The sequence below is a fragment of the Anser anser genome (genome assembly GCF_964211835.1).
Source record: "Anser anser genome assembly, chromosome: 11".
NCBI lineage: Eukaryota > Metazoa > Chordata > Aves > Anseriformes > Anatidae > Anser > Anser anser.
In genome coordinates this window covers 19316819-19343502 of record NC_139732.1, presented here as the reverse complement: position 1 = coordinate 19343502, position 26684 = coordinate 19316819, and the positions used below count along the sequence as shown (strand labels likewise).

The 26684-nt window shown below is 40.1% G+C and overlaps 1 protein-coding gene across 1 annotated transcript in view; it reads right to left on the bottom strand.

The window, feature by feature from the left end:
• Positions 1-223: 223 nt before the first annotated feature.
• The window catches only part of GAN (gigaxonin), a 39787-nt gene continuing 13326 nt past the window's right edge, over positions 224-26684 (bottom strand). Inside the window, exons 3-11 of the mRNA XM_083851670.1 lie at positions 25909-26259; positions 24854-25071; positions 23837-23958; positions 23240-23352; positions 22122-22271; positions 21689-21825; positions 20862-20990; positions 14887-14996; positions 224-14126 (exon numbers count right to left, since the gene is read on the bottom strand). Of these exons, the coding sequence (XP_083707796.1) occupies positions 13945-14126; positions 14887-14996; positions 20862-20990; positions 21689-21825; positions 22122-22271; positions 23240-23352; positions 23837-23958; positions 24854-25071; positions 25909-26259 (1512 nt within the window). The 3' untranslated portion in view covers positions 224-13944. The remainder of the gene's footprint in view (positions 14127-14886; positions 14997-20861; positions 20991-21688; positions 21826-22121; positions 22272-23239; positions 23353-23836; positions 23959-24853; positions 25072-25908; positions 26260-26684) is intronic.

The following is a 26684-nucleotide window of genomic DNA, read 5'->3' as shown; positions in this document are numbered from 1 at the left end:
AGCCTTTCCTCCTCCATTGATTTCCTTTGGGTTTTCCCCTTTGATTAAACTTCTGGCATGTAGGTACGTTTAATAATAAGACAGATAACTCAGGGGAGATATTTATAAAACCCGCTTCATTTTTTTTCATTCTTCAAAAGACCTTGAGAAAAAAAATCCTGAACTACGTTTTTCCTTTCTTTTAAAAATAGAAACAACAAAAAAATGATTTGAAGCAGTTAACAAATTTTCAAACCATCAATGTTTTATTTGGTTAGTTTATTAAACACCTTTAAGACAATTAATTTTGGTCTGTACCCTTCTATAAAATAATTCAAGTTCTGAACAAACCTCCAATACATAAAGCGAAGTTACTTTACCATACGCAAATTTCAGATCAAAATACAACACTCTGTTTTCTTACATTTATAAAACCCGGTCAAATACAAACAACATTAAAAAAGATAAAACACTTTCACTGATCCTTGGTACAATATTACAGCACAATTTGCACAGTGGCAACTAAGTCCCCAAAGCACAATTCAAATACTTTAAAAAGGGAACCTCCCTTTAGTCACCCAACGTTATACTGAACACATAAACAAAGCAAGTGCTACTTAATCCAGGAAAATTCTCACGTCCCTTTTTGTATCATGTGCGAGCCACAAAGCAATTCTGCAAGAAAGGTTACCGGTAAGGAACCCAACAGTTTCTCTGCTTTGCTGTTACAGTTTTACGTGCGACTACTCCATGAAAATAAATGGATGGAGGTGGACCAGACTCTGCACTGGGCAACTTATGGCAACTAAAGTAAACCAAGAAACAAGTATTTTTCTAATAACAGATCATAAAGCTCTTAAAAATAAAATCAATACCGAATTATCTGTGGGTACAGTTTGAGTAACTGCCTTTTTCTTCACTTTCAAGACATCTAACATAGACAGAGTGTTTTCAATTGTTGAGAGTTTGTTCCATTGCAAAACCCAGTGTTTCAACAACAGGTCAAAGTGCCATTAAAATTGCACGTTTTTCTTCAGTTCTGAGGATACGGGTAGCGTGCAACGTTCATTTGTTACTAGGCCTAAAAGCTTGCACTTAACGCTAACCTATGAACGACGTGGGATTTCTTATCAAACTGAAACAACAGCAAAAAATAAATTGCATACATAAAAGGATAAAACTGAAGCATTGGTTGACAAACATTCCTTGGAAGTTTCTACTCAGCAAGCCTTACGATAACACCTTGAGAACAGAGAGTAAAATCAGAGCAATAATGGAAGGGTCTGACGTATCCAACTTGGGTTATACTTTGCATAGGCAGTCAAGGCAATTGCACAAACGCTGTAGTGCAACTCAGAGGGTAGTTTTGCCCGCAGTTCTGTAAGCCCCTTCTTTGTCCCCCGCCCTCCCCCCGCCTTAAAACACTAATTTTACTTACAATTCAATAGAAAGCTCTATTAATTTAGTTTCAGTTAACGTGAAAATGTGTACACAATTAAACGGAAAGAACAGAATAATGGATCTAGCTTCTCTCTCCTCCCTCCCCCAAACTCGCAACATATCCAGTAGGATACCGTACACGTTCTGAAGTTTTTCCTATCCATTACCATATTATCCCAACAAATGAAGGAGAATTGCATACTGCATAAATAGCACATATTTAATAATGACTGTGTAAACAATATAGGATGGAAAAAAATGAAAAAAACTAGTGAGGTACAGCAAGAACTTTATTTGCTAACTTAGTCTTTCAAGTGCAATTGAAACACTGTGTACTGCCCTTCTCAAAAAAGTCTCTCCATAACTAAGCTACACTACGAAGATTATTCCCTTAAAGCTACATACCCATGTTGTAACTCATCGTATTGACTTAATGCAAATATTTGTGGGGGAAAATTAATTTACAGGGTTAATTAAATCTTTGTAGTATTCAAAAGGAATGATAGTAAAGGGATCTGCCATGGAAAATGTGGTAATATATGTTTTAAAAATATTTCCAATAATTTAAACACAAAACAGTAAGTATATTTTGAAAAATGCATAGAAACCCTGTCAATATAAAAATCCCCACTAAAATTACACAACTAAGCAATTTTAATCTAAATATTTTATGTGCTTTTCCTATAAAGGCCACTTTGACATACAAATACAAAAAAATTTACATTTCTCCCCAAAATAAATAATTTGCTTCTCAATTAAAAATACTGAATATGGAAGCATAACAAACTTCTTGCAGGCCAACTGCTCATCTGCGTTGGCTACTTCTGAAGAAGAAAATCTCCAAATATTGTCAATTACCAAAAGAAATAATAAAAAAAAAAAAAACACCTTCAGACTTTGTTCTGCCTAATGCTATGAAAAGCCTGGCGTTAGGGATGGAGAAGTCTGAACCCCTTACACTGTATGTGCCAGGGAGGGGATAGACACAGACATCTGAAGAGAAATTTGCCATTTCTCTCCTGTGCATACACTGAAATCTTTTGAAATCAGGGAAATAAATAAAGGTTAACCTGAATTAAAAGAAAGACAAACTAGGACGTGGAGTTAGGAAGGAGAAGCAGTATGAGGTACACCGTGGGTTAATTACATGACAAATATAAGTAAACTACTCAGAAGAAGGCATTATAATGTGAGAAGACATGATAAACGGGTAGAGAAGAGCAACTCACAGGACGTAGACCTGGGGGGAAAGAGTGTATTGATGTTAATGGTATCTAGTAGGGGCACGAAGAGGAACACAAGGAACAAACTTCACTGGAAAAATGACGCAACGGGAGAACAAAGAATCTTTAACAACTGTCCTGACCACATGGGCATTTATCCCTGAATTGCAATGGAAGCAGCAAAATCAAACACGTGTACACACGCACAAGCACTGGAAATGAAAACTTAGACTGGATTTGAGACATCACAGTTACGCATCGCTGTAAGCACCAGACCCACAACTGATCATGGGGGCATAAGCAAGACCTAGACCTACCTGGAGGGGCACAGCCCGCCCCAAGTGCCTAAAGCACTCTAGAGCAAAGAGATGCAAACGCTGTGAAGTGGCCCCTGACTTACCCCAGTGGGTAAATGGCACTGGTGGATTTACAAGACAAGCTCCAACCAGCAACAACATGGCACTGACAGGAAGGATACACTTTGACACCACTTGGTTCAGACACAAAACACCTAACAATCTGGACAGAGGAGGCAGGGGAAGAAGGAGGAAAACCAGTGAACAAGAGCTAGATACAAGATTCCTGGGCAGCCATTTAGTACAAGTTCTCCTAACCTTGGACCAAGGACTGGATTAGGAAGGACACAAGAGCTGTGTATCTTCAGTAGCATAAGGAATCCAGCTCTGGAGCTCTATATTGCATAGTTTGATTGAAGACAGAGTGCTTGCATCTTATTTTTCACTCTTTAAGAAAAGACTTTACACAGTTAGGACAGAGCGTTCCAAGGCCTGGCCCTCAGTGAAAAAAAAAGCAAAAACTCCATTCCCACACAGAACAGAAAGACACACAGAAAACGTATGCATATACAAGGCCTGAAACAGTAAGCACATCTGTAATGCAGAAGTCGAAGCATGACAGCTGGATGATGGGAGTAAACCGAGCTGTCAAGCTGCATAGCAGTGATGGTAAACATGACCAGGTGAGTGTTTCTACCGTATCACACTGACGTATTTGTGTAGAAAAGGCGACAATATATTCTGACATTATCCTGACGATCACCAGTACCTTAGATTTGACAGAAGGCTGAACCTTCCTTCACGAGAGCGGTAACAATATGCTCAGGAAAGGCATGACGTCCCAACACCCTCCTACTGCTTGGCTCATGGAATACTGGTATCATGACTTTGTTAATCAAGGCAGCTGTTATTTTGTTTTCTTATGCTAAAATAGAAGATTTATACTAAGTATGTTAGCCATCATTCACATACGGATTTTAATTCTTTAGTCCAACCCTGCAGGATTCATGGTACTCAATAAACAAGGTTTACAGAGAGAAACTCTGAAGGTAGAGCATCTAATTTGAATAAATTTTACTTAAATTTTGCCTTCAAAAGAAAAATCTCAAATTGTCAGGCTCCAACTTCAGATTACTAAACATTAAGTAAGCAAACTGGGAGGCAACTATACATTTGTTTACTACAGAAAAACAAAAAGGAGGGTGGAAAACCAGGCAGCCAGGAGCTCCCCAGGTCGTTAGGCCTACACTTGTTCCACCCTGCAGAAGTGGTTCCGGAGCCTCCAACACTTTCAGATTTAAGTACACTAGCCCAACGCATTGGATGTAAGTACAGTAAAACACCACATTGGGTCTCAGATAACAGTTGGCCCACAAACATTATGGGCAGCAGGGACATCTCATCCCTGCTGCTGGGGAGCAGCCGCAAGGCTCAGGCTGCGTGCAGGCCGCGTTCAGGCCTGGTGATGATGTTCCTCATCAGCCTTTCCTAAAATAAGGGGACTGGGGGTGTGTAGGCTCAGTAGGGCTCCCTGTGGTCTCTTGTTTTCTGGCTGTTTCCCTGTGTGCTGCAGGGAACGCAGCAGCTCCTCATGAAGGCTGCCGGCCTGTGGCTCCTGGACAAGGACAGCCTGGGCGAGCTGGGGTGGCCTGGAGCGCAGCGCCCGACATGAGGCTGTCTCTCGACTTTTCAGGAGTTAAAAGGCTTTTAGATTAACAACTGAGAAGCGTTACACCCACAGGACTGTGAAGCCTGTGAAAAGGCAAGGAACTTCACATCTGAAGATGGGCCAGGTTCACAGAGATCCCCCCCAATTCTTCCTGCTGCTTCTGACAGGGCAGACGCGCAATTTTCTGACCTCCACAGAACCAAAATCTTTCAGCAACGTGAAGGTATCAAATCACGAAGCTGAGCTGATGATAAGGATTAAACAAAAATACAGACACCACAACGAGGGCAACAACAAGGTTCCTACCCAGGACTAAAATGCGGCTCTTTCCTCCACGGCTCGCATCTACAAGAGCCTCCTCCTCAGACCGCCAGGCTGGGGCCACTCGATGGCTACCCCACGGCAGCATTCGGTGGCTCTTCTCCTACCTCCTGACCCTGGTTGAGCCCTCCTGAGTGACAAAGACCTCGCCAGCCATTTGCTTGCCACAAATGAGGGTTGAGCACATGAAATTTGAGGCAAAAATCCTAACTCAGGCCCGGCCCAACAACATCCAGATGCTCCAACAGCCGCGTAGGTCAGCATGTCCCAAACTGGGAACAACACAGCCAGGTCCTGGGATCTAGCCCAAGAAGATTAATATTTACTGAATAGCCACCATGATGCCAATAGAAGGCTCTGGAATTAGTAGCTAATTGGTACGGCCTGCAGGGACATGAATAGCTCCTTGTTTTATCCCTACTATTTGTGCGTGGCCAGTACAATATTTGCTACATTCAATTCAAAGTTCGTATGAGCTGCTACTTAAAATTTTAGAGGAAGGTTTCCCTGTGAAGCATTTCTTTTTTGTTGTTGTTGCCTTTACAAAGGCAGAAAAAAGGCAGCATTTTTCCCCATTACATTTTTTTATTATTATTATTAAGGCCATTAGGAAGCTGTCTACGAAAAGGGATTTTTTTTTTGAAGGACTGAATACTCAAAACAAAAACCAGAACAACCACGAGCCGATTATCAGCTCACATTGATACTTTAAGAAGTCAAGCACAGTGTAAGGAATTCAAAAATATGTCAAAATAGCACCTTTAGAATCAGAAAAAAGCATTTTTATTTTTTAAATTCTTTAAACTGATCAAAAACCTGCATACTTGAAGGTCCTAAAGAAAGGGACAAAAATACAATCTCAGGTGCAGAAAATGTGTGTTTATTTGGACACTTTTTCTCATTTATTTGGACAGTAAATAGGGAATTGCATGTAAGAAAGTCCAAATTTGACCTTACAGATAAATCAGTGAATCTCTCTATTGAGAAAATGGATCAAGTTCACAGGCAAAACAGTGCGGAGTAGAAGCAGAGAAAAAAAACATCTGATCTGTCTTTAAAAAGTAGATCTCTACATTTTAGATTTTTTCCTATTTAAAAATCACCAGGACAGTCTTTCAATTGCTTGCTCATTTACAAGTATAACAGTTACTTTCAAGTAATATAATTTTTTATTTACTTTTACAGCAGCTGCAGGTCAACCTTGGTCTTTTTGTACAAAAACATGCATTTAAAATGAAATTAAAGTAAACTGTCCTTGGACAATGGCATCATTCTGCCCTGCTTCTTGTCTGGTTTTATTTTTTATTGAAGGACAAAATGTAATTTAAAAAAAAAAATATTTGACAAAGTGCAAAAAAAAGAAATGAGGTAGCTGGGAATAGGGGCTTCCCCCCATGGACCAAAAGGCAGACTTTGAGCCACAAATAACAACGTACACAGGAGCGTGCTACACGTGTTCTACGTAGAGGATTGTTTACAGCTGCTCAGGTGATCTTTAACCTGCAGACACTACGGTTTTACAAGCTTGATGAAAAGTCATTTCATCATCTATTAAGCACTCTCCCCACATACACTGAGTGGCGTTGTAGGATGCTAAGACGTACAAGAGGCCAGTGCACAGGAAGATCAAGTTCAAGTTTGCATGGACTTCCTCCAACCTACAGCAGCAAAAGCACTGGATTCAGAAGTAAATTTGGGGCAAGAGTGAAACCTAAGTCCTGCTGGTAAGAGCAAATGACAAAAAAAACTGAGGCCAGAAAGCAGTATTATGCAGCAAGGTATGCCCAGCATCTTTTAGTTCGACAGGGTTTTGGGTGGGCAAATTCTCAGCCTTGAGACCTTTCTGGTTCGAGCCTTCACCTGAAGATAGGCAACATCCCAGCCACGCTTCCACACCCCAAAGGCAGCAAGGGGCAGCAATTACACCAGCTCTGTGACAAAAACAGCCTCTTGCCCCATGGGATGCATACAGCAAGGCCATGCACAGTAAAAGGAGAATCTTGCCACCGTACAGATAATTTTCCTCCCCACTTACACTGTGATATTAAAGACACCTCCTAGAAGTCCACCAGAACACAGCTTGTTGTTTAAATAAGTTAAATTAAGGTACTGACATATTACCATAAATTGCAAAATATAGTCTCAGACCCCTAAATACAAAAAGCAATTACAAGAAGTAAATCATTAGATTTGGGAAGTTAGTAAGGACAAAAAAAAGAGCCTAAAATTGACTTAGCAGCTGTTTCCCCAAGTAAACAAAAGCTAGAACAGCCTCAGTCGCTGCAGGCAATCCAGAAAAGTCCTTTGGACTAGTTTAAGACCAGTTCTGAAAGATTTTGAGAAAGTATTTCTTAAGAGGCTGCCCCTTGGTTTCCTATCAGCACAAAACTTTAACAAGATCTTCAGCTGCTCTGTTCAACATGACCACCTTGCCAGATACCCCCAGTGTACTATTTCACTTATTCCAATAATTAAATACACTTTGCTTTTTCTGAAATAATGAAAAACATGACAAGGATGGTAATGCTTTCCTACTATCACCTGTAAATTCACAGAACAGATGCTGCCTAGCTGAAGCTTTAGCACGTGAGATCATTAAGTTGAGAAATTCAAGAACAGCCAGTGATGTCTTTTTAGCTAATTTCCTATCACAAAGAAATTTATACTTTCCAAAATGGCTCTTGCTCTTTATCAAGCGCAGTATTGTTCCACGGTTGTTTTTTTCCTATTCTGAAATCCATGCAGGTGACAGCAGACTTTAGAAAGACAGAAATTATACTTGTAAAAGCAGCCCCCTGTACAACCTGCTTAAAGGATATCCTTCAGGCTCTGACTGGGTTTAAAAGTACAAATGACAGAAACTTGCCCTTGACAAAACCAGAGGATGTCTTCGCATTGACTGAAAAAGGAAGGAGGAAAGGCAAAGAAAAATCAAGGGCATTAGATGGTGATTCAGAAGCACCTAGCATTAAAAAATTACATGTTCAGGTTTTAATCAATAAAATAATAGATGTTACTTACAGTGGGGATGCTTCTTTCTATCCTATTATTGTAATCAAATCCATCAGCTTTTACAAGGGCTCAGTACTGTCTCATTTCATTATGAAAATTCAAGGGCATAGGTAGGCAATGGCATTGAGCATGTTCATTTACTGATGTGCTCTGGCAGGTGTGTATCATTTACACAAAACCCTGCAGAAATACTGGGCGACAAGCTTTAACCTTTTACATTGAAAAGTTCCAGTCTTACAGCTCATTTTTCAAGACACTCAATAGATTATTTCAACTAACCTTCAAGTATTATTCCTAAACAAATCTGACTCTGTGTTATGATTATTTTTGTAACTCATAAGCAGCTACCCTGAACAAGCTATTTTAAAAAACATCTTTCCAGATTTTGTATTACCAACAAGCTTACAACATAATCACCTGTTGGTAGCAATTTCTAGTTTAATGTTCCTATTACCGTTAATACATTTTAGCAAGTGTTGATCTAATTAGGCACTTAGAATGGTTTTAATGTATTCTTTCAGATTACTTGTTAATCAAGAATTGAGACAACTGATTACCAGAGTACAGCAACGCTTAAGATTACCAAGAGTCACACAGGCCACAGCTGATCAAAGATATTACTTTAAAGCCTCATTGCAATCCTTCCTACGGTAATAAATTTCTTGGGAGGAAAAAAAAAAAAGGGCAACAGAAAATGGCAAATGTCTAAAGGCTACAGTACTAGTGACCGCAATGCGGGCCTTAACTCATTCCTCAGCAGTAAGAGAAAATACTCCAAGTTAACACGGAATCAGTAGCCTCTACCTGAAAAAACGAGCATGTACATATTTAACACAGCACCTGAAAAAGTTGTTTAATTACTCCAAAGAGTTAGGAGCACACAACCCCCAAAACCTTGATGCTTACATTAGGGGCAGAAAGGATCCATACTCTACAGCAAATAAAACCTTGGGAAGTATCACTGAGTGGCACAAAAACATACCTTAATTAAAACCTTCAGATTTTAAATTGCCTGCGTCCCCATTTATATTCACATTTTCTGGGACACAACTTTCCTTCTGCAGATAAGATTAATTCAAACAAATCGTACTTTATCTAAATACGTATAATTTTATATATTAAAACCTATTGTCAGCTGCCATTCATTATATACTTGCACGGCACTAGTGCTCTAATAAAGAGCAGAGTGTCCATATGCATCACACGGAGTGATGGCACAAGGCAGCTGTGAAGAGTAACACAAATCTGCAGAACAGTATTACACAAAAATTAAAGATTTACAGTGTTTTAAGTAACATTCATTAAAAAAAAAGAATCACTACTCTTTTTTTGAACACAGTGAATTTTAAGCATCTCTGTATTTTAACAGAAGAGTTGAATTATTGTTACATACAGAGGAAACCAAAAGTTTGGCACTTGGAACAACTTCTGTTTGTTATTGCATACTGCACTTTGCATGGCAAATGCACATTACCAAAAACCAAGCAGGCTGTACAGACACTGTATTTATCGAGCTGACCAGAGAAACTGCAGTCAAAGCAGGGAAAACATTCCCTAAACCCCTCAATTTTTACACTTTAGCATTTACCAAGTCATGCAGGCACAAGAAATACTGGAGGGAAAAAAAAAAAAAAAAGAAATTAAGCTGCCTGATGCTTTCTGGAAGGAGAGTTGATAAAAAACAAAGCCAGGCACTTTGGTAGCTTTAATGAAAACACGTATTTTTCAAACATATTTTGACCAAGAATTCTGAATCAGAAGGCAGACTGCGACTTGCAAGTCTTGTGCTGTCAAAATCAAAAGGGCTGCGACCTGCACACAGTTATTAGTGAGCTGGCTTGTAAAATTGCCTTTCTTTTCAGATTCACTACTGTCCTTTTGTTTAATTACGTATTAATTTGGGTTCAATTCACAGATGAGGTACCTCAAAGCTACCGAAAATCAAGTGACCAGGAACAGCTGAGTCGATACAGCATTTTCAAAAATCTAAAACTCTAGGAATAGCTGACAAACTACTTAAAGACAGACAGACCGACCTTGCTGTAGTACAACAGAAGACTCTTCAGGACATCCCTTCCTCAGGTTAGAAAGGGAAGGAGAATTTGGAATCCAGTGCTGACTATTTAGGATCACGAGTGGCTCGACAGAGGCCAGGTGATGAAGACAAAGCACGCCTGTCGCATGCCTCCCTCACCTCTGCAGGGCTCGTAGGCTGAAGCCTCGTGTTTATAGTGTTCTCTCTTTTTTCCACTTGGGCAGTCCAACCGTTGTGCTTTACCCTTAGGTCAGCAGTTCTAGAGCCCTTCCAAAACCAATCTGTCGTACGTGGAGAAAAGGAGGAAAAAAACTTTTAGGGGGAAATTGTGGTGGGAGCTGGAGTGATGGGAAGAAAAACCACTGCTATTCCCATCTTCTACAACCTCCACCCCCATAATTGGGGATTTTCTGATTACAAGTCCTTGTGTTTGTCCAATTCTGCAGCAGGGGAGAGGAAAGGACACAGAGCCAGGACCAAGCCACTCACACCTGCATCGTGACCCAGTCCTTGTCTGGGCCCTCCTCCAGATGTGGCAACCTGAAAGCAGCACCCCAAGGACGCAGCCCCGCTGCGAGGTGTGCTGGGCACCATGTCAGCGGCACCCTTCTGCCTTACTGACATTGGCCTCGAGAAACTGGGAAAAAGGGTGCCTACAAACCTGATCCCCAGAAACCAGCCAGCAGCACAGGCTGCTGGTTAAGAAAAACATTCAAGAAGTAATCTATGAAGGAACTGGCTGGATTTAAGAGTGCTGATTCGCGAGCTGGAAGGAATTAAGTTGGAGCGGCTAGCAAGGCTACCATGCCAAGCAAGGGCTACTTAACCAAGTTTCTAAACTGCCAAAACATCTGAAAACCCCTGGATTGCAAACTGAGAAAGTTCAGGAGTTGCTTCACGCATGGATCAGCCATCACACGTGGGGTACGCAGCTGCCAGGAAAGCAGGGATAGCTGGGCAGCAGTGTCAAACCCAGTCCAACACCCTGCACGCTTGGGAGGCTGGTCAGCTCCCGCTGCTCGGCACCTCTGGAATCAAATCCTCTACCAAAGCAAACCACCTTCCACCTCGCACCGAGACCAGCTACCCACCTCAGCCACCACCACCTGTGCAACAGAGCTCTCCTGGGGAAAAGGAGAGCCTGAGCTTTGAAGCCCAGCTCCAAACCAGGCAGGGATCTCACATCCCAACAAAGGCATTCATCACCGAGCTCGCAGATCAGAGCTGGACAGACCCTGAAAGCCGAAGGGGTCTTGCCAAAGGGGTGGCTTCCCCTTGCTGCCCTACTGCTTCACCCCACCCTCCTCCGCGCCAAGCCCCGTGCGCCCACCAGCTCTCAGCTCACCAATGCAACGCAAATCTTGTTCACCCTGCTTGAAGCAAAGCCAAGGAAGCCAGACTGGAGATCAGGGGAGTGCCCAAATCTTTGACTTGTACCTGCACACGAAGCTCAAGGTGACAGCATCTCTAGAGGCTTGGTCCCTGACCTCCAACCTGGGAGAAAGCAATGTGCTAAGAAATTAAGTTTGTAACTGTTTCAGGTGAGGAGACACGAGCTTCTTGGTCAAATCTAGCTGAGTAACGGAGTGCATTTGTAACACATTCTGGTTACCAGCAGAATTGCTTGCTTTATTTACACTTAAAAAAAAAAAAAAAAAAAGGAAAGAATACCTACTGTAATCCTACTGTAAGTGTAAACATTTTGTTCATAACTTTGACTGCAAAACACTGCTAATGTATATATGATTTGGATTTATTATGTGCATTTATTACTCAGGTTTTCTGGACACTAAATGCCCACATGTGTACTAGGGAGCTAGGGACTCAAGAGATAGCAGCCTGCACTAGTCTAAATAACATTTTTGAGAGTTTTCTAAGCCACTTAGAAAAAGTGAGTTCAAAAGTGAAACAGATGCTTAGAAACATTCAATCTCATCACTTTTGGATATAGGATCTCGGCACTTTGTCTAAGGAAAAAGTAACGTAAAATTTTTTGAAAGGGAAGTTTTACAGATAAGCTAACAGCACTTGATTTATTTCACAAGACAGCTGACGATGGAAATAGTGGTTCACATTTCTGTAGTAAAGCATTTATATAAATTTAAAATCTAAAGACATATATATATACACACACCAAGTTTACTGCAATGCATAAATATATAAACGTTTTAATACGCCAACTAATATAGGTCAGAAAATTGATGTATGTAATTCAAGTTTTGCAGCACTTCAGCATTGTAAAAAATAAAAAAAATAAATAATTGTCAAGGGATTGACTGCTGCCCTCTCTTGTTGATTTATTTTCACCCCTTCTCTCAGAATCGGAGTAATTCCAGCTACACATCAGCACTGTGGAAGGACTGAGCAGGAGTAAGTTTCAGAATGTCTCTTCGAGGAACATTTAGTTAAATATAACTATTGTACTAGTCTGGGGTTGTTCTTCAGCAGACCTAAGATGGTTCAATACAAATGACACAGGTTTACACTAACACAACTGAGGGCAGAGATTGGCTTGTCTGAGGTCCACAAAATTGCAGAGCGGAAAGTATTTTACGTAGTTATAATACTGGTTATACAAAAACTCTTTTTCTGAAGGGCAGGAAGCCTCATTTCTATTTCCACCTCTCTCGCTTTATTCCTTTTAAATAAATATAGATTACATCCCACCCATCACAAACAACAGTGACTTTAAAAAGTGAGGTAAAGTGTTCTACCAGCCGATTTTTACTACGAACAAAAGTCAGTTAAATATCACTACCGATGTGAACAAGACCTACTAGAAGTAAAATGCAAGATACCAAGTTCTTCACTATAACCACACCATAAAACCCAGCTTTCAAAGTCAAACAGCAGGAAACGAGACTCTGTACCCTAGCATGGAAATTATTAGTAAACCAACTTTTGATCCCAATTCAAAATAGCTGTACTGATTTTCCTTAACTGATAATCAAAAAAAAAAAAATCCTCTTTTCTGTGAAACAAATATATCCTTGTCACATTTTACCTTTGTTCCAACAGAGATAAAATGCATCTTTCTATAATCCTCAATCTTAAAAAAACATTCTCCTAGTTTTCATGTGATCTGAAGTAAAAAGGAACATAACCTATTTTCTTTAATTTCTCAAGTTTTGTTGTCTTTTACCGAGAGCAGCAATTGTCATGAACCGTTCCAAACGCCACTTCCCTTTACTTCAAGAAAACAGCCTCTAAAATCCATGCAGGAACACATGCCGCCCATCTGTACACCAGTTCACCAGGCTATTCAAATGACAGCGTAGAAAAAACAGTTCACTTCTCTGTAGTATACTGTATCCGTTTTAGATTAGTCCATTTTAAATATATTAAAAATATTTTAGGAATGAAAACATTGCAAATGAATGAAAAACGTATGTACACACCTCCACCATTTTTAGGCACAGACCTTAACTTTTGAGGAAGGACTAGAAGTAAAAGGTGCAACAACCAACGTCTCCGGCGGCGTTACAGTCAAACAACAGTCTTTGCAGTATACCAGGGAGGTTGGTTTTCATATAGCTTCTGCGTATTATAGCTATCCAGTCCGAGATAGCACATTTATTCTTATCAGTTCCCCTCAGGGGAAACGCACCTTAGATCTTTTTTGCTTTTCAATAACCTTTGCCAAAGGAATACCAATTCCCACCAGTTCCAGACACAGCAAACCTCCTTCAATAACACGCTTTAAAGTCCAAACGGTTACGACTGAAGGTGTTTCCTTGATTCCCGTTTTTTCCCCCCTCTTCTTTTTAATGTATACGTAAGTTATTTGTCCCCGAAACAAGAACTGAGACTCAAGCTTTTTAAGCATTTAAAACAAAAACAGTTACCATACCAAAGCACAGCATACAGTGTAAGTTTCAGTTGTAATTTCTCAGCTTTTCCTTTATATAGAGCTATATTATGGTGGACTGCGCAGAATTCTTCCAGTCTCCTCCACTGCCAGCATACAGATCACGGAGAAGGTACACGAATGCGGAATAATCCCTGCTGAAGCTGCAGTCGGAAGAGCTTGCAGTTTGCGATCCGCAAAGCTGCACAGCCAGTACGGCGAAGGTCCGATGGAAATAGTGGCTTAGTGCGCTGCCAGGTTCCCGTGCTTCTCTTAAATTCTCTAACATAGTCATAATTTGTACCTAGACCCACACACACAAAAATAAAATGCTTAAAACATACAGTACCCACCAGCACACTTCACCTCTAAGGCAAACACACGAACAAGAGCATGCACAGGACTGCAAATCAGGTCTGGATCCACGATTCAAATTATTCTCCAAAGGAAAGGGTGACATTTCTTATCTAATTAAACCCACCACACCAGGAATTTTGCTGTTTCATGTTTCTGTAGAAAGCCCTGTTTTACACACAGGCATGAAAACATGTAGTCTTCCAAATGTCTTTCACAGTACGTGGCCAGATACTGAAAGCTGTGAGGAGTACCGAATATGCTCATTAGCACACCCGTATATCTATCACCTCGTGTAGCCACTATCCCATGCAGGTGAACCACAGGATGAGGTCCCAAAACACAAAACCACCTGCCTACCACCGCAAAGATAGGATAAACAGCCCCAGGCACTAACATTTTTGCTTCTAGTTAGATGAATGAAGTAACATACTCTTGGTCTTGGTCTCTTCTGATCTTCAGAGAGATAATCAACCAAATTATAATGCCTATTTGTTTTTGAGGAGGTCCAATGTACAAAACAAACCTGTACAATTCTGTACAACTAGCAGAACTCCCCTGAAGACAACGATAACTTAACAGGATGTAATCTAAAATTACAGAGGTGAACTCCTAGGTTTTCATTCTAAAAAAATTCAGTCTCATTAGTGCCAAGTATTTAAAAGACTGGAAGAAGACAAGCAACAGAAGGTATTAGTTCTAGTTCTGACCTGTATCAAGATCTCCAATCACGTAAATGCTGGCTCCAATGGGCACAGCTCCATACACGAAAGAAGAACTAGTTGGGATACATAGGTTCTGGTCATTTAGATAAATCCACCTGTAAGAAAACAAAAATAAAAAACCGGTATGTGATTTTTATCCAGCACAAAAAAATCCAGGTTCATTTTCCAACCGTCATCTTTGAATCAAAAGCAGAGTGTATAAGTTAATTATTTTTACATAAAAATTTATGTATAATTGTCTAGTTCAAGACAGTCCTGGTTCTTCCTAGCTAGGAAAACCAATTGGTACTACTATTTAGGAAATTTTGGATACTTTATCTTGAATTTACTTTATTTCAGAATTGCTTCACTCATCTGTGTAATCTAATCCGAAATAAATTCTTCTTGCAGACGCCCAGCGTGAAAGAAAAGCAGGTATGTAAGCCTTTTTTTCCCCCCACCAACAGCTACAACAGTCAATTTTCCCTACAAAGAAAATTCTAGCCAATTTTGTCTTCAAATCAGAAAAGTCATAAAAATGTGTAAATCTTTACAGTCCATAGCAGGGGAAATACCATGTTGCTACAGCTAGTCCTCGTTATGAAGCAATGCCTTCCCCCATACAATTCCCTAACTTCTTTAATTGCACTTTACCGGAGACACGAAATTCCCTGCCCAGGAGGAAGAACGCAGCACTTGGCTCAATGCTTAATTTTAAACAAGGCATAAGAGATTGGAACTCAAAATGGTAAGGGATTTGGGGAAAGAAACGCCCATTCCTTGGAAGTGAAAGAGAACTTCCCAATCACGTATTAGGCGCTTTTCAGGCACTTCCCAGCTCGTTCTGCAATCCTACAGCTCCCCTGCGTTCACATTAAGAACATCCCATTTCAACACCACATCAGCCTGATCTTCCTGCCACGTGAAAAGCAGGTTTCCATGTCAAAGCCTTTGGAAGCCAAGTAAGTACGTACCCCGTCACCCCTGAGAGACGCTGGTTTATAAAGGTGTCCCGTTTATCTGGAGTTGTCAGCACCCTTTCCATGGTTTTGAAATCAGTTTCTACAAATGCTGCTGCACTTTCGCAGACGCTGTCATAGTTACAATTGATAGATCCTGAAGACATACTCATCAATGTTATTTTAGGTGACTGCTCCCGGATCTTTTAAGTAATTTACAGAAAACAGGAAAGTTTAAAAAGCCTTTGACAACAGCACCATCCATTTGCAATGCCACACCTGGTTAATTTGAAGGAAAAGTCAGGAAATACTCTCACGGATATTGCTGGCCTTGGAAAATTCTGTCTCATTCTAACTCATGATTCAGAAGCAAGCCTCTTTCCTGGCACTGAAAGAGAAGCTGCTACACATTAATTGTCTTGGAGAGATCAATTTTTAGAGGCCAAATTAAAGGATTAGCTGCCCATTATTATTATTTTTTTTTTTGTCTATGCTATACACTGAACACTACAATGCTGCAGAAAGCAATGGAAAGGTTTGTAGCTGTCACAGAGGAAAACAAATGAACAATGAAGAGAGGAAATCTTTTGCAGTGATTCAAGAACTCTGTTACACAGCAAAACACTTTTTAGCATATTTCATTAGCTTTCTTTCCTTACTATGGGAAGAGGACACGTTCAATATTTTTATTTTTAGTAGCAAGGTACCTAGAATTAAGAAAACTGAATTAAGTGGTAGAGAAATGGAAGAGGAAGATCAAGTTCGGAAATCACGTGAACATCGGGGATTTGGCTGCACTAGATAATCAAAGCTTTGGAGTTTAAGTGAAAAAAAGTGAGGGACCCAATCGTTTTACTACTGCACATCAAGGGAAGAAAATATTAAAGTATGTGCAGTTGCTTGTGAAAATTCCTTCTCAACCTTTCTCAACGCACTTTAAAAACAGCCCCAACTTTTCAGGAACGCTTACAGCAGTTTTAGCAGTTAAAACTAGGAAGGAACAAAGACAGGAAGGGCAAGGGGTCACGTTTCATCAGAACTTGACTAAGCTCCAGCTCCATGTGGGCTGTGCCTACTGTTGGAACAGTATGGAAAAAACACCATACAAGAAATTCACAGTCTTCAGGAATTTGAAAACACTCCTCGGAACACAGCTCTTACGTACTTCTCCAGGACGGCGCTGCTCAAACGGAATCCGAGAGCGGCAGAGGCGCGTAACCACGGGCAAAAACAATTACTGTGAAACTGAAATATGCTTCCACAGAAATTAAAAAAAAAAGGGGGGGTGGGGGGGAAGGAATCCTGATTTCTTTCAGTCTTAAAGCGATACAAACAAAAAAATTAATTTAACTGCTGTATGTACTGAGCGGGATGGTAACTTTTATTTCCAAATGAGAAGTAAATAGAGGCACAATACAGACCCAGTGTATTCGCACACGTCACCTTAAGCTCGTAGCAGCTGTGAAAGGAAGCCTACAAATGAATGAAAACCTCTTCTGTGCTCTGCTTATCTGACAGCACTATCGGTCAGACAGTTTTCTCATTACATTTGCATAAGCATTTCCTTCTAATGAGATTCCTGCATACCATATGGACGAACCTCCCTAATAGTACAAGTTTGTTTGGTTTACTATTTACATACCACTGAAAGCATTTTCTTATTTCTATGATGTTCCAGAAGCAAAAGGAATGTGGTTTTTTAACCAACTACTGCTATAGAACAAGCATCTCACTTTTATTCCCCCAGATATCTGCAAATTTTGATCATTCTTTTGAACTAGGAGCTAGTAAGAATTAAAAATAATAACAACTTAAAAACAAAACAAAAACAAAGAACACTAAACAATCCCACTGACAGAGAACCAGTGGCTATACTCAAGGACAGGGCTCTACCAGCACCTCTGACATACATGGTGCACATCTCTCACATTTTTTAAAATCAATTCTTATCCTGAGCAGTACTTTTAAAACAAGGATGCAATGTACACAGAACTCAGTCCATAGCCCTTAAAAAAAAAAGTCTACATCCTCAAAAAACTCTGCAGCCCAATTGTATATATTTCCCATCCACAGTTTACTTAAATTCACTCATGGACGTCTTAAAAACAGGCTGACAAAACATTTATTAACTGAAAATCTTCAATTACAGAAGTACGTCAAATATAATAAGAATTACTTACTACATTACCCAGTCCTCATTTCATGTGTATGCTAGTATTCCATCTCACTTCATTTATTTTATTACTTGTTTATGCAGTATAGTTTAACAGGATTCTTAATGTTGGTGGGTTTTTTTTGGTTTTGGCTCATGTGAAGATCTCAGCATATTTCAGTCTTTAGAGAAGTATGTGTCACGGGGAAGAATAACAATTCTGAAAGACTGCGCACGATGAATTATTTTGGACTAAGTTACTGTCCAAGTAAGCAATATCAAACAAGTTAAGCTTCAGTCCTTTAAACCGATTCAAAACAGATTTATTCCAGTTTATATACTGATATAAGTGCAAATGCTTACCTAAAACCCGTAACTCAGTTCCTCATGGACTCAGGATGCCTAAGATAACGCTATATCCTTTCCTCTCAGGTAACGAGGGCTGTGTCACACATATGAAAAACTGATGCAAATCACGCACGTGTGCACTGCTGCACATAACCGAACCAGCAATATCTGATGGCTGAACGCAGTACAAAAAGCTCTTTCCAGTCAAAAAGAAAGCAAACATGACAGAGTTCTGAAGTTACTTAAACACAGCTGGAAAAGCCTGTAGTTCGTTAGGAAGTATGCAACACCAATATGCAGCCATTCAAAAAGCCGCTATGAATTTTGTTTTGAGAGCTTGCTGGATATACACTGTTAGAATTCATACGCTGTGCTTCTGGCCCTCTGTTACTAAATAAGCTTCCAAACACAATCCTCCTTTCCACAGGTATTCTCTTTTACCTCAGCTCTTTCAGACTTGTGTCAATCGTATATGCACACAGTCTGTGGTGGTATTTCAGGTTTAAATCAGACAGCTCCAGTATTATTTTTTCTTTGTAACTAGAAAAGGGACACACTATTTGGAGTTTCAAGGTGCTTACTTCCTTCATCCTGACTTCTTGAAGCTGCTGATTTGAAGGAGCCTAATTACTATTATTTGTTTCAGAAACTATCACGGAAGAAATAAACGCACTTTTCAATAATAAATTAACCATCTTCTAAGAACTACATAACATTAAGATGAAGAATCAGTCTTTGCATGCATCACATTAACTATGCACTACGGAACTGGGACGCAGACATTGTCCACCTTTGGTAAAATTTATAGCATCACTTATGCTTTATTCGGAGTAAGGATGCACAGCAGAGCACATGATAACCAGTGCAAGTGGAGCTGCTTAACTGATCAAACACACACGCCAGTATTTAGCATATGGTTTTCACAGATTTAAGAGAAGCACATAATTTAAGCTTTCATGCTTCACTCCAAATAAAGTGATTTAAATTTGTTTTCTGCTCTTACTGAATCAGCTGAGGAAACACCCTCATGTTTTCCAGAGAGTCAACTTGCCTTCATTTGGTATTCATTTCATATTTGCAAAACACTATTATAATGAAATTATTATAATATTCCAGATTCAATCTTACTTCAAAGGCCAGTGCCAGACAATAGTGTATTTTGTCTTGGTATTTGGCAGGCAGAACAATTTGCTAACTTCACTTTGAAGCACAGTCCCTTTACGACTATTTTCTCTCTTCCCCAGGCAAGCACAGCTCAGGCTTCTCAGGCACTGCCATGGCTTCGACGAGTGGCACTCATCCTGCACAGCACTCCAACAGTGTCTGAAACGGGTAAGCGCTAGTCCCCCGCTAGCTAATGCTATAAAACAGCGTGGTAACACAGCACCCTCTCCTGGTTAAGCACCATCACTTCTCACTCCGGGGGATGAAAACAGGGGCTGTTCCAAAACCAGAGGGCAGAGGCAGAGAGCTGTGGAGCAGCACAGGGTGCTGGCACCCAGCTGGTAACCAGTCTGGTCTCCCAGGCAGTGCCTGGAGCCCGTGAGCAAATTTACACCAGGTTGAACTTTTAAGATCGAATTGTGTGTGCTGGCAAGGCAGAAGGACGAAGCAAACCAGCCCTCAACACATGCCTGTGTGAGCAGCTCAGCAGTCACGTTACCTGCTGCTACCTCACCTCCCTCTGTGCCAGCACAGCCCTCGTGGCACTCACACAACAGATGAGGTCCTAGATCAAGAGTTGAAGTGACTGGATTTGTATTATAGCGCTACATGAATCCTGTAACACCTCTGGGATGCCACACCAAGCAAACCCAGAGAAACGCACGCATTAGAAATGCTGCCTTGCAGACACCTGCACTGCAGACAGCAGGTGGCACCACCAACTCACCTGCACTGGGCCAGAAACCGCAAACTTTGTTTCAGACTACACATTATGTGAGCTTAGACTGCACCAACCAGCACTGGTAAGAAATTATGAACTATATATCACCTTCTGAACTATATACCACCTCTTGCCCACCTCTTATTAGCTTTTAGCATTTCCCCACACCCCCAAGGGAACAGAAAACACTAGGGAGCATCAGCAGCATTAACTTCTCTTATCTGTCTGCTTCCTATAACCAACCTGAACAGCATTTCTTCTCCAGCTTCTTTTGGTTATAGCTAGTTTGTACATCACTTAAAATAACACAGAAGACCCTTTCAAACAAAAATTGAAGCCTCTTTACATCCACACCCTAGAATAAAATTATATAATAAACTTCCAACTACCGTTTCATTTTTGTGTGCTTTTATACAGGTGACAGTCATAAAAAAAAAGTCTTTATCTTGTAATACAGACTTGGTAACCTCCATAGTCAACATCTTTGAGATATCTGACAGTAAAATCTTGCTGCAATTAAGCGGACTAAAAAAGCAGAAGTTGTCCAATTTACTGTTACGTGCAAGAAGAAAACACCGCAAGTACCAAAGCTTGTCAATTATGACTGGAACAAATGCATACAGCTGTAATTAGTTACCTTTTAAACTCGTCATGATAAAATTCAGATTTGCATGTCACCATCTCGCTGGCTTGACTGTCATCACGACTCCTGACCCCGCCAAATACATAAAGCTCAGAGGCAACTCCGCAGGCCACTGCCCCAAATCTGAAAATCCAAATAAGAGAGAGGAGGAAAAAAAAAAACATAACCAAAAGATATATCAAAACCATTTAATCCATCTGAATTTTCTAATTTTTTTAACGTATATTTTTAGCTGTATATATTTTTTTCAAAATATTATATATTTGACAAAGTTAGATGAGTCATGAATATGTAAAATTATAAGCACCTACTTCAGACCATGTAAAGGAACAAAACAGCAAGTACAATTCTGAAGCTCCAACTGAACTACAATTTCTACTTTTTGTTTTGCATCAGGATAGTGTTGCTTGTAACATGAGAAGCATGTTCCTACAGAATCCATATTTATTGCTTGGATACTTATCTTTACTCAGCCACATCTTGGCATTACAATTACAGGCTACCATGATCAGAAAGACACAGTGAAATTCACAGGGCTTTCTAACAGCAATATTTAGGGATTTGTCAGAGGAGAAAAGGCAGCTACTTTCTAATCAGAGCATCAGCACTTCAGTGTTAAAAAGGCTGTACATGATATCAAGCATGAACTGATACAACAGATATCAAGCATGAACTGATACAACACTGATGACATGAACTGTCAACTCTTCCTTTATTTAAGTGAATAACCAAATGCTTTTGTAACTGTTTTAGAGGTTTCTGACTGAATATACTCTTGCAATCTAGTTCTCCCTCTCCTCCTGCCCTCCGTTTTCACCCACCTTCTCTCTTTCAGAGGACAGATTGCTGTCCACTGCTGAGTCCTAGGGTCATAACACTCAACAGATTCAAAGAGCTTTCCATAGGAGCCTCCACCCATTGCATAGATTTTCTTCTTCATAGCTGCATAGCAGCCAATCTTGAAGATAAAAAAGAAAAAAGTACACCTAAGATTACATGCAAACACAACATCAAGCAGTCAAAGCTACCTGTATACACATGCACACACATATATATTTGGGTTACCTGTACTGCGTGTCAAACAATGCTGTACATTAAAGTTTTCAGCCACAAATTTTATATATAAAGAAGGTGTTTGTTTCATTTTGAGAATTATTTGTTATATTTTCTACTTGAAACAAAGGGTTAAAATACATAGGTTGGTTTTAACCGTTTAACAGCAAGTAATGTGACAGTGTACAATGTAGTTCTTACCTTTCTAACCATAGTCAAGTCTGGCTGCTTGGTCCAGGTACGGCTATAAATATCGTAGCTCTCCATAGAGATTAGCTCCCTTTCACCATCCTCACCTCCCAGGATATACAGAATTCCATCAATCTCTACCACACCAAAATTATGTCGTGCCTAAGGAATATCAATAAAGTCAACATGGGGTTTTTCATTTATTTATTAAAAAGGTAAGGCTCAGTCTCACAACGAACATAATTAAACTCTCCAATTAAACAACACAAAGGGTATTCAAACAGCAGCAAAAGCAGAAGGGACCCTGCAGAAATCTAACAACAAAGCTTGGCCATGTTTCAGTTTGCATAGCAGTGGCCTCCAAGATGAAGCTGCTGCTTTCGAGTCTCTACAGTAGCAAAATCTGGACCCATAATCTGTGAAAAGGCAGCCCTTCTGTTTTGTAAACAGCACAGCTGCCTTCGCAGTCTTACTCACAGTAAACAAGAAACATAACGCATCACAATTACAAATGTGGATTTCCTTTGAGCACAACTACGGCCCTTGCCAGTAAGAGACTTTAATAAGGAAAATCCTGTGGCAAACAACAATTTCTTAATAAACAACCTATGCTGATTCAAGAAGATAAAATACACAGGCACATTAAGAATAACACATACAAATAATAAACTGTTCCTTTTTGATGGAATGCAAACGTGAAGAAGGAAATATTAACTCAAAACTTAAATATGACTGTGCAAGCCAACTTCTGTATGTTGGCCTGTCTCCTGTCTCTTCTGCACAGTCCAATCCCTTTATCCATGTAAGAGTTCCCTTGCATACAAGTAGGGGAAACTTATGCATATTTTTAGAAGGTCAGTCTACACAGAGCATTAAGCATACTGCTTCAGTGTGGAATTCCTGAGGTTCAGCTTTACACCTAGCTCTTCACCAGGTTTTCCAGACCCTGCAGTCATTATCGAACCAGAAGAAACCACAAGATATAAGTGGAAAGCAATCTTTAGCATGGTTTTGTATGCATAAAATGCAAACGACAGGAGAATCAGAATAAAATTTTGCAAAGCAACAGAACATTTTGCCAAAGTAAAAATAAAATAAAATAAATTCCAACAGTTAAGTAAGGAGCTTGCCTCATTCATCGGTGGCAAGGAACTCCATGAATTGGTATCTGGATCGTATTTCTCTCCAGAGCTTAGCGTTCCTTTGTTTTCATCTTGACCACCAAGCACAAATAAAAATCCTTCTGTAAAACAAAATACAATGTGATCTTAAAACAGGATTCACACCTGTACACTGAGCAAGACAACATGACTGGTGAGCTGTCTCCTAGACTTTGCTAAGAGGTTCAGACCAGTCACAAGTCAAACTCTGGGCCGGAGAAAGTAAAAACACATATTTATATCTGTACTTAAGTCTACTGCTGCAGCTACTCTTCAAAATATTCAGTGATGCAACAACTAGAATTTACTTAAAACTTGAAATACTCCTGGAGAGACAGATGAGTAGGTTCCCACAAAATAGTGTGGGAATGGTCATTTTAAGACACTCAGACAACAGGAAGTTTCACAGAATAAAGTGATGTTTTGGCCAGACAAAGGGGAAGCATGAAATAAACCCAGTGCAACCAATCTTAAAAGAAAAAAAAATATTATGAACTGTATCTCATATTCTGAGGCACTAGTAAGTTTTCATAATATTGGCTTTACAAACACAAAGTTCCTCTTTACCTGCTGACAATACTCCATGATTGATCCTTGGAATACTCATAGGAGCAAGTTCAATCCAGAGCTGCCTATTGGGGTCATAAAGAGGACACATGCACCGCATCACTGAGGTTGGTTTCCGTGACCTGAACACAAGGTGAGGAACAAAAAAAAACCGAGACATAGTTTTACAGGTACACTGTTAACCACTTATGTCTGAAGCTTTTCTGTTCACAGCAATGTACATTCATAAACTGTGGCATTTACCTGATAAGGAGAAAATTCCCAAACCAAATGCAAGTTTAGTTTTGTACAAACTGATGACATAAAAAGCAGGGGCACCTCATTCATGTTGTATCTGCCCATATTATTTTTATGAGGAACTTCAAACAAACTGAGAAGAACCGATGGAGATTTTCAGTAATGTCTCAGAAAAGTGAGAGTGCAACTCGATATGCAAAATGTTAAATATCTGAGTATTTTATTTCACTTCTATAAAGAGCAAACTTTTAGAGTGCTGAACTTAAACCGCACAAAACCATCTCCTCGACTGCATGGGTAACTCAAGCAAAGAAAGGGATTGTGTGGAACACAAATTTACATCTGGCATCTCAGATGCACTGATAATGTTCTTTGGAACCACAGCTACTATAAGCAAAACAGTTAAAGCACACATTCATTATTATTCAGCTTTACTATAGATGCTTTTCACATCATTAGAAAAGTGTTTCTCCAATGTTCTGTGCTCTTTTTGAGTAGAATCTATTCAGTTAAAAAAACAGCCAACATTTACTGAACAAACAACATGACCTACTCTAAGCCTACCACATGAAGAATTTAAGAAAATTATCACAAAATAACTATTTATTGCTGAGCCATTCACAAAGGTATTTTAGGTGTGGCTGACCAACTCAAAACCAAGCTCAAATGAAATACTAATAAGCGCATCAGGCGAACACGCTGTGTTCTCAGACGCACTGGGGATGCTGGATGGTTGGATTTGGCCGTTTGTGACAACCTGCAATGCCACTTGGTACTTACACTCTCTCCTCTCCACCAACAGTCACGATACACTCTGAGTAGCCCCGGGGCTTGAAGGAGGCCAGCATCGCCTCTCCCTGCTGCGGTGGCGTGAGCGGAATATTGTTGCATTCTTTGACAATCTCCCGTACCAGCGGTTCGCTCATCATCTGCTCCCGTAAGTATGCTGCATCCAGGCCTGACACCCACACTGCTGACATGACATCCTTCATGTGAACCTACGGAAAGAGGCAAATGCAACAACATTCCCCAGACTTCACAGAATAGCACCAAGGCACCCGTACACAGGTACTTCTGTATCTATCAAAAGCTTTAAAGAGTATTTTTGATATTTGGAAGTAGTAGCAAAATCTACAGCAATGATATTAAAAAACCTTTGAAGTTTTACTACAAATGGGCCACTTGCTCTCCCTCTCTCTGAGATCAAGATTATGTCATTAAATGCCAAAGGTGTATTTTTTTTCTTCTTTCAGCCTTTTACTACAACCATGCTGTCTGCATTTCTGGCAAAATTCAGCTCTACAAAAACTACTTTAGCCCTGAAAGAAGTATACCTAGAAAACAAGGCTTAGGAGGAGCAGCTGAGAAAGCCAGGACTGTTTAGGATTGAGAAGAAGAGGCTGAGGAGAGACCTCATTGCTCTCTACAGCTACCTGAAAGGAGGCTGCAGTGAGAAGGGTGTCAGTCTCTTTTCTCAGGTGACAAGCGATAGGACCCAAGCCAACATTCTCAAGTTGTGCTGGGGAGCTTTAGATTGGACATTAGGAAGAATAATTTCCACATGGCTAAGGTGGTTAAGCATTGGAACAGGCTGCCCAGGGAAGTGGCAGAGTCACCATCACTGAGTCACCATCACTGGAGGTATTTAAGAGATGTGGATGTGGCGCTTCGGGACATGGTTTAGTGAAGGACGTGGCAGTGCTAGGTTAATGGCTGGACTTGATGATCTTATGGGTCTTTTCCAACCTAAATGGTTCTATTTTAAGCTCCCACCGATTAGAGTAAGCACAGTGATTTGAATCACATTCAAAAAATAAACCTTTTGATATTCTGACCTTTCTTGATTCTGAATCATGAGAAATCCACCTAATAACCGCTTCAAAGACGTATCTTTCGTTTCCAACATTGAGCTTTTCCATCGACAGTACTTCTTTCAGTTTTTGAGGAGTCAGTTCCAAGAATTCCTCCGTGCTGCTGACATCTCGAAAATGAGTTTCCAGATACTCTGAGGCAAGGTAGTGAACATGATGCAAACAATAGTGCAGTGCAAAGTCCCGAATACCAATACAGTTCTCAGCAGCTATGCAACCTTCTAAAAACTCACAGCAGAGAGTTTTTAAGTCTGTAAGCAACAGGAGATCAGCTGCCTGTACCACATCTTGGATTGTTTCTTCATTTAGCCTGATCTGCAAGAATTAATTTAGAAGTTATCGCTACTATCACTCATTTGCTTCATGACATGTCCACATTCATTACACTCATTCTCAGGGGCTGGAAAATGGGAGTATTAAAGGGTATAAAAATTATGAGAAATCACTACGACTACTGCATGTTTATAAACCAACAAAAAAGCGGGAATGCATTAGCTTGACTGAAGGTGTCAAGCAAAAGTTTGCGCCTGAGGGAACTATGAAATTGCTAATCTAATCTGAGAACCTAAAATGAATTTTGTTGCAATAAACGAGTAACTTTTATAAATGCATGTCCAGAAAAAAAAAATCCAACCCATATCTGCCTTTTCGTTTTTGATGAAACTTAAAACCAGTTCAGCAATCACTGTCTGGTTCTGAAAAAAACGGACACACCAACTTTAATTCCTGCTAAGGTGACT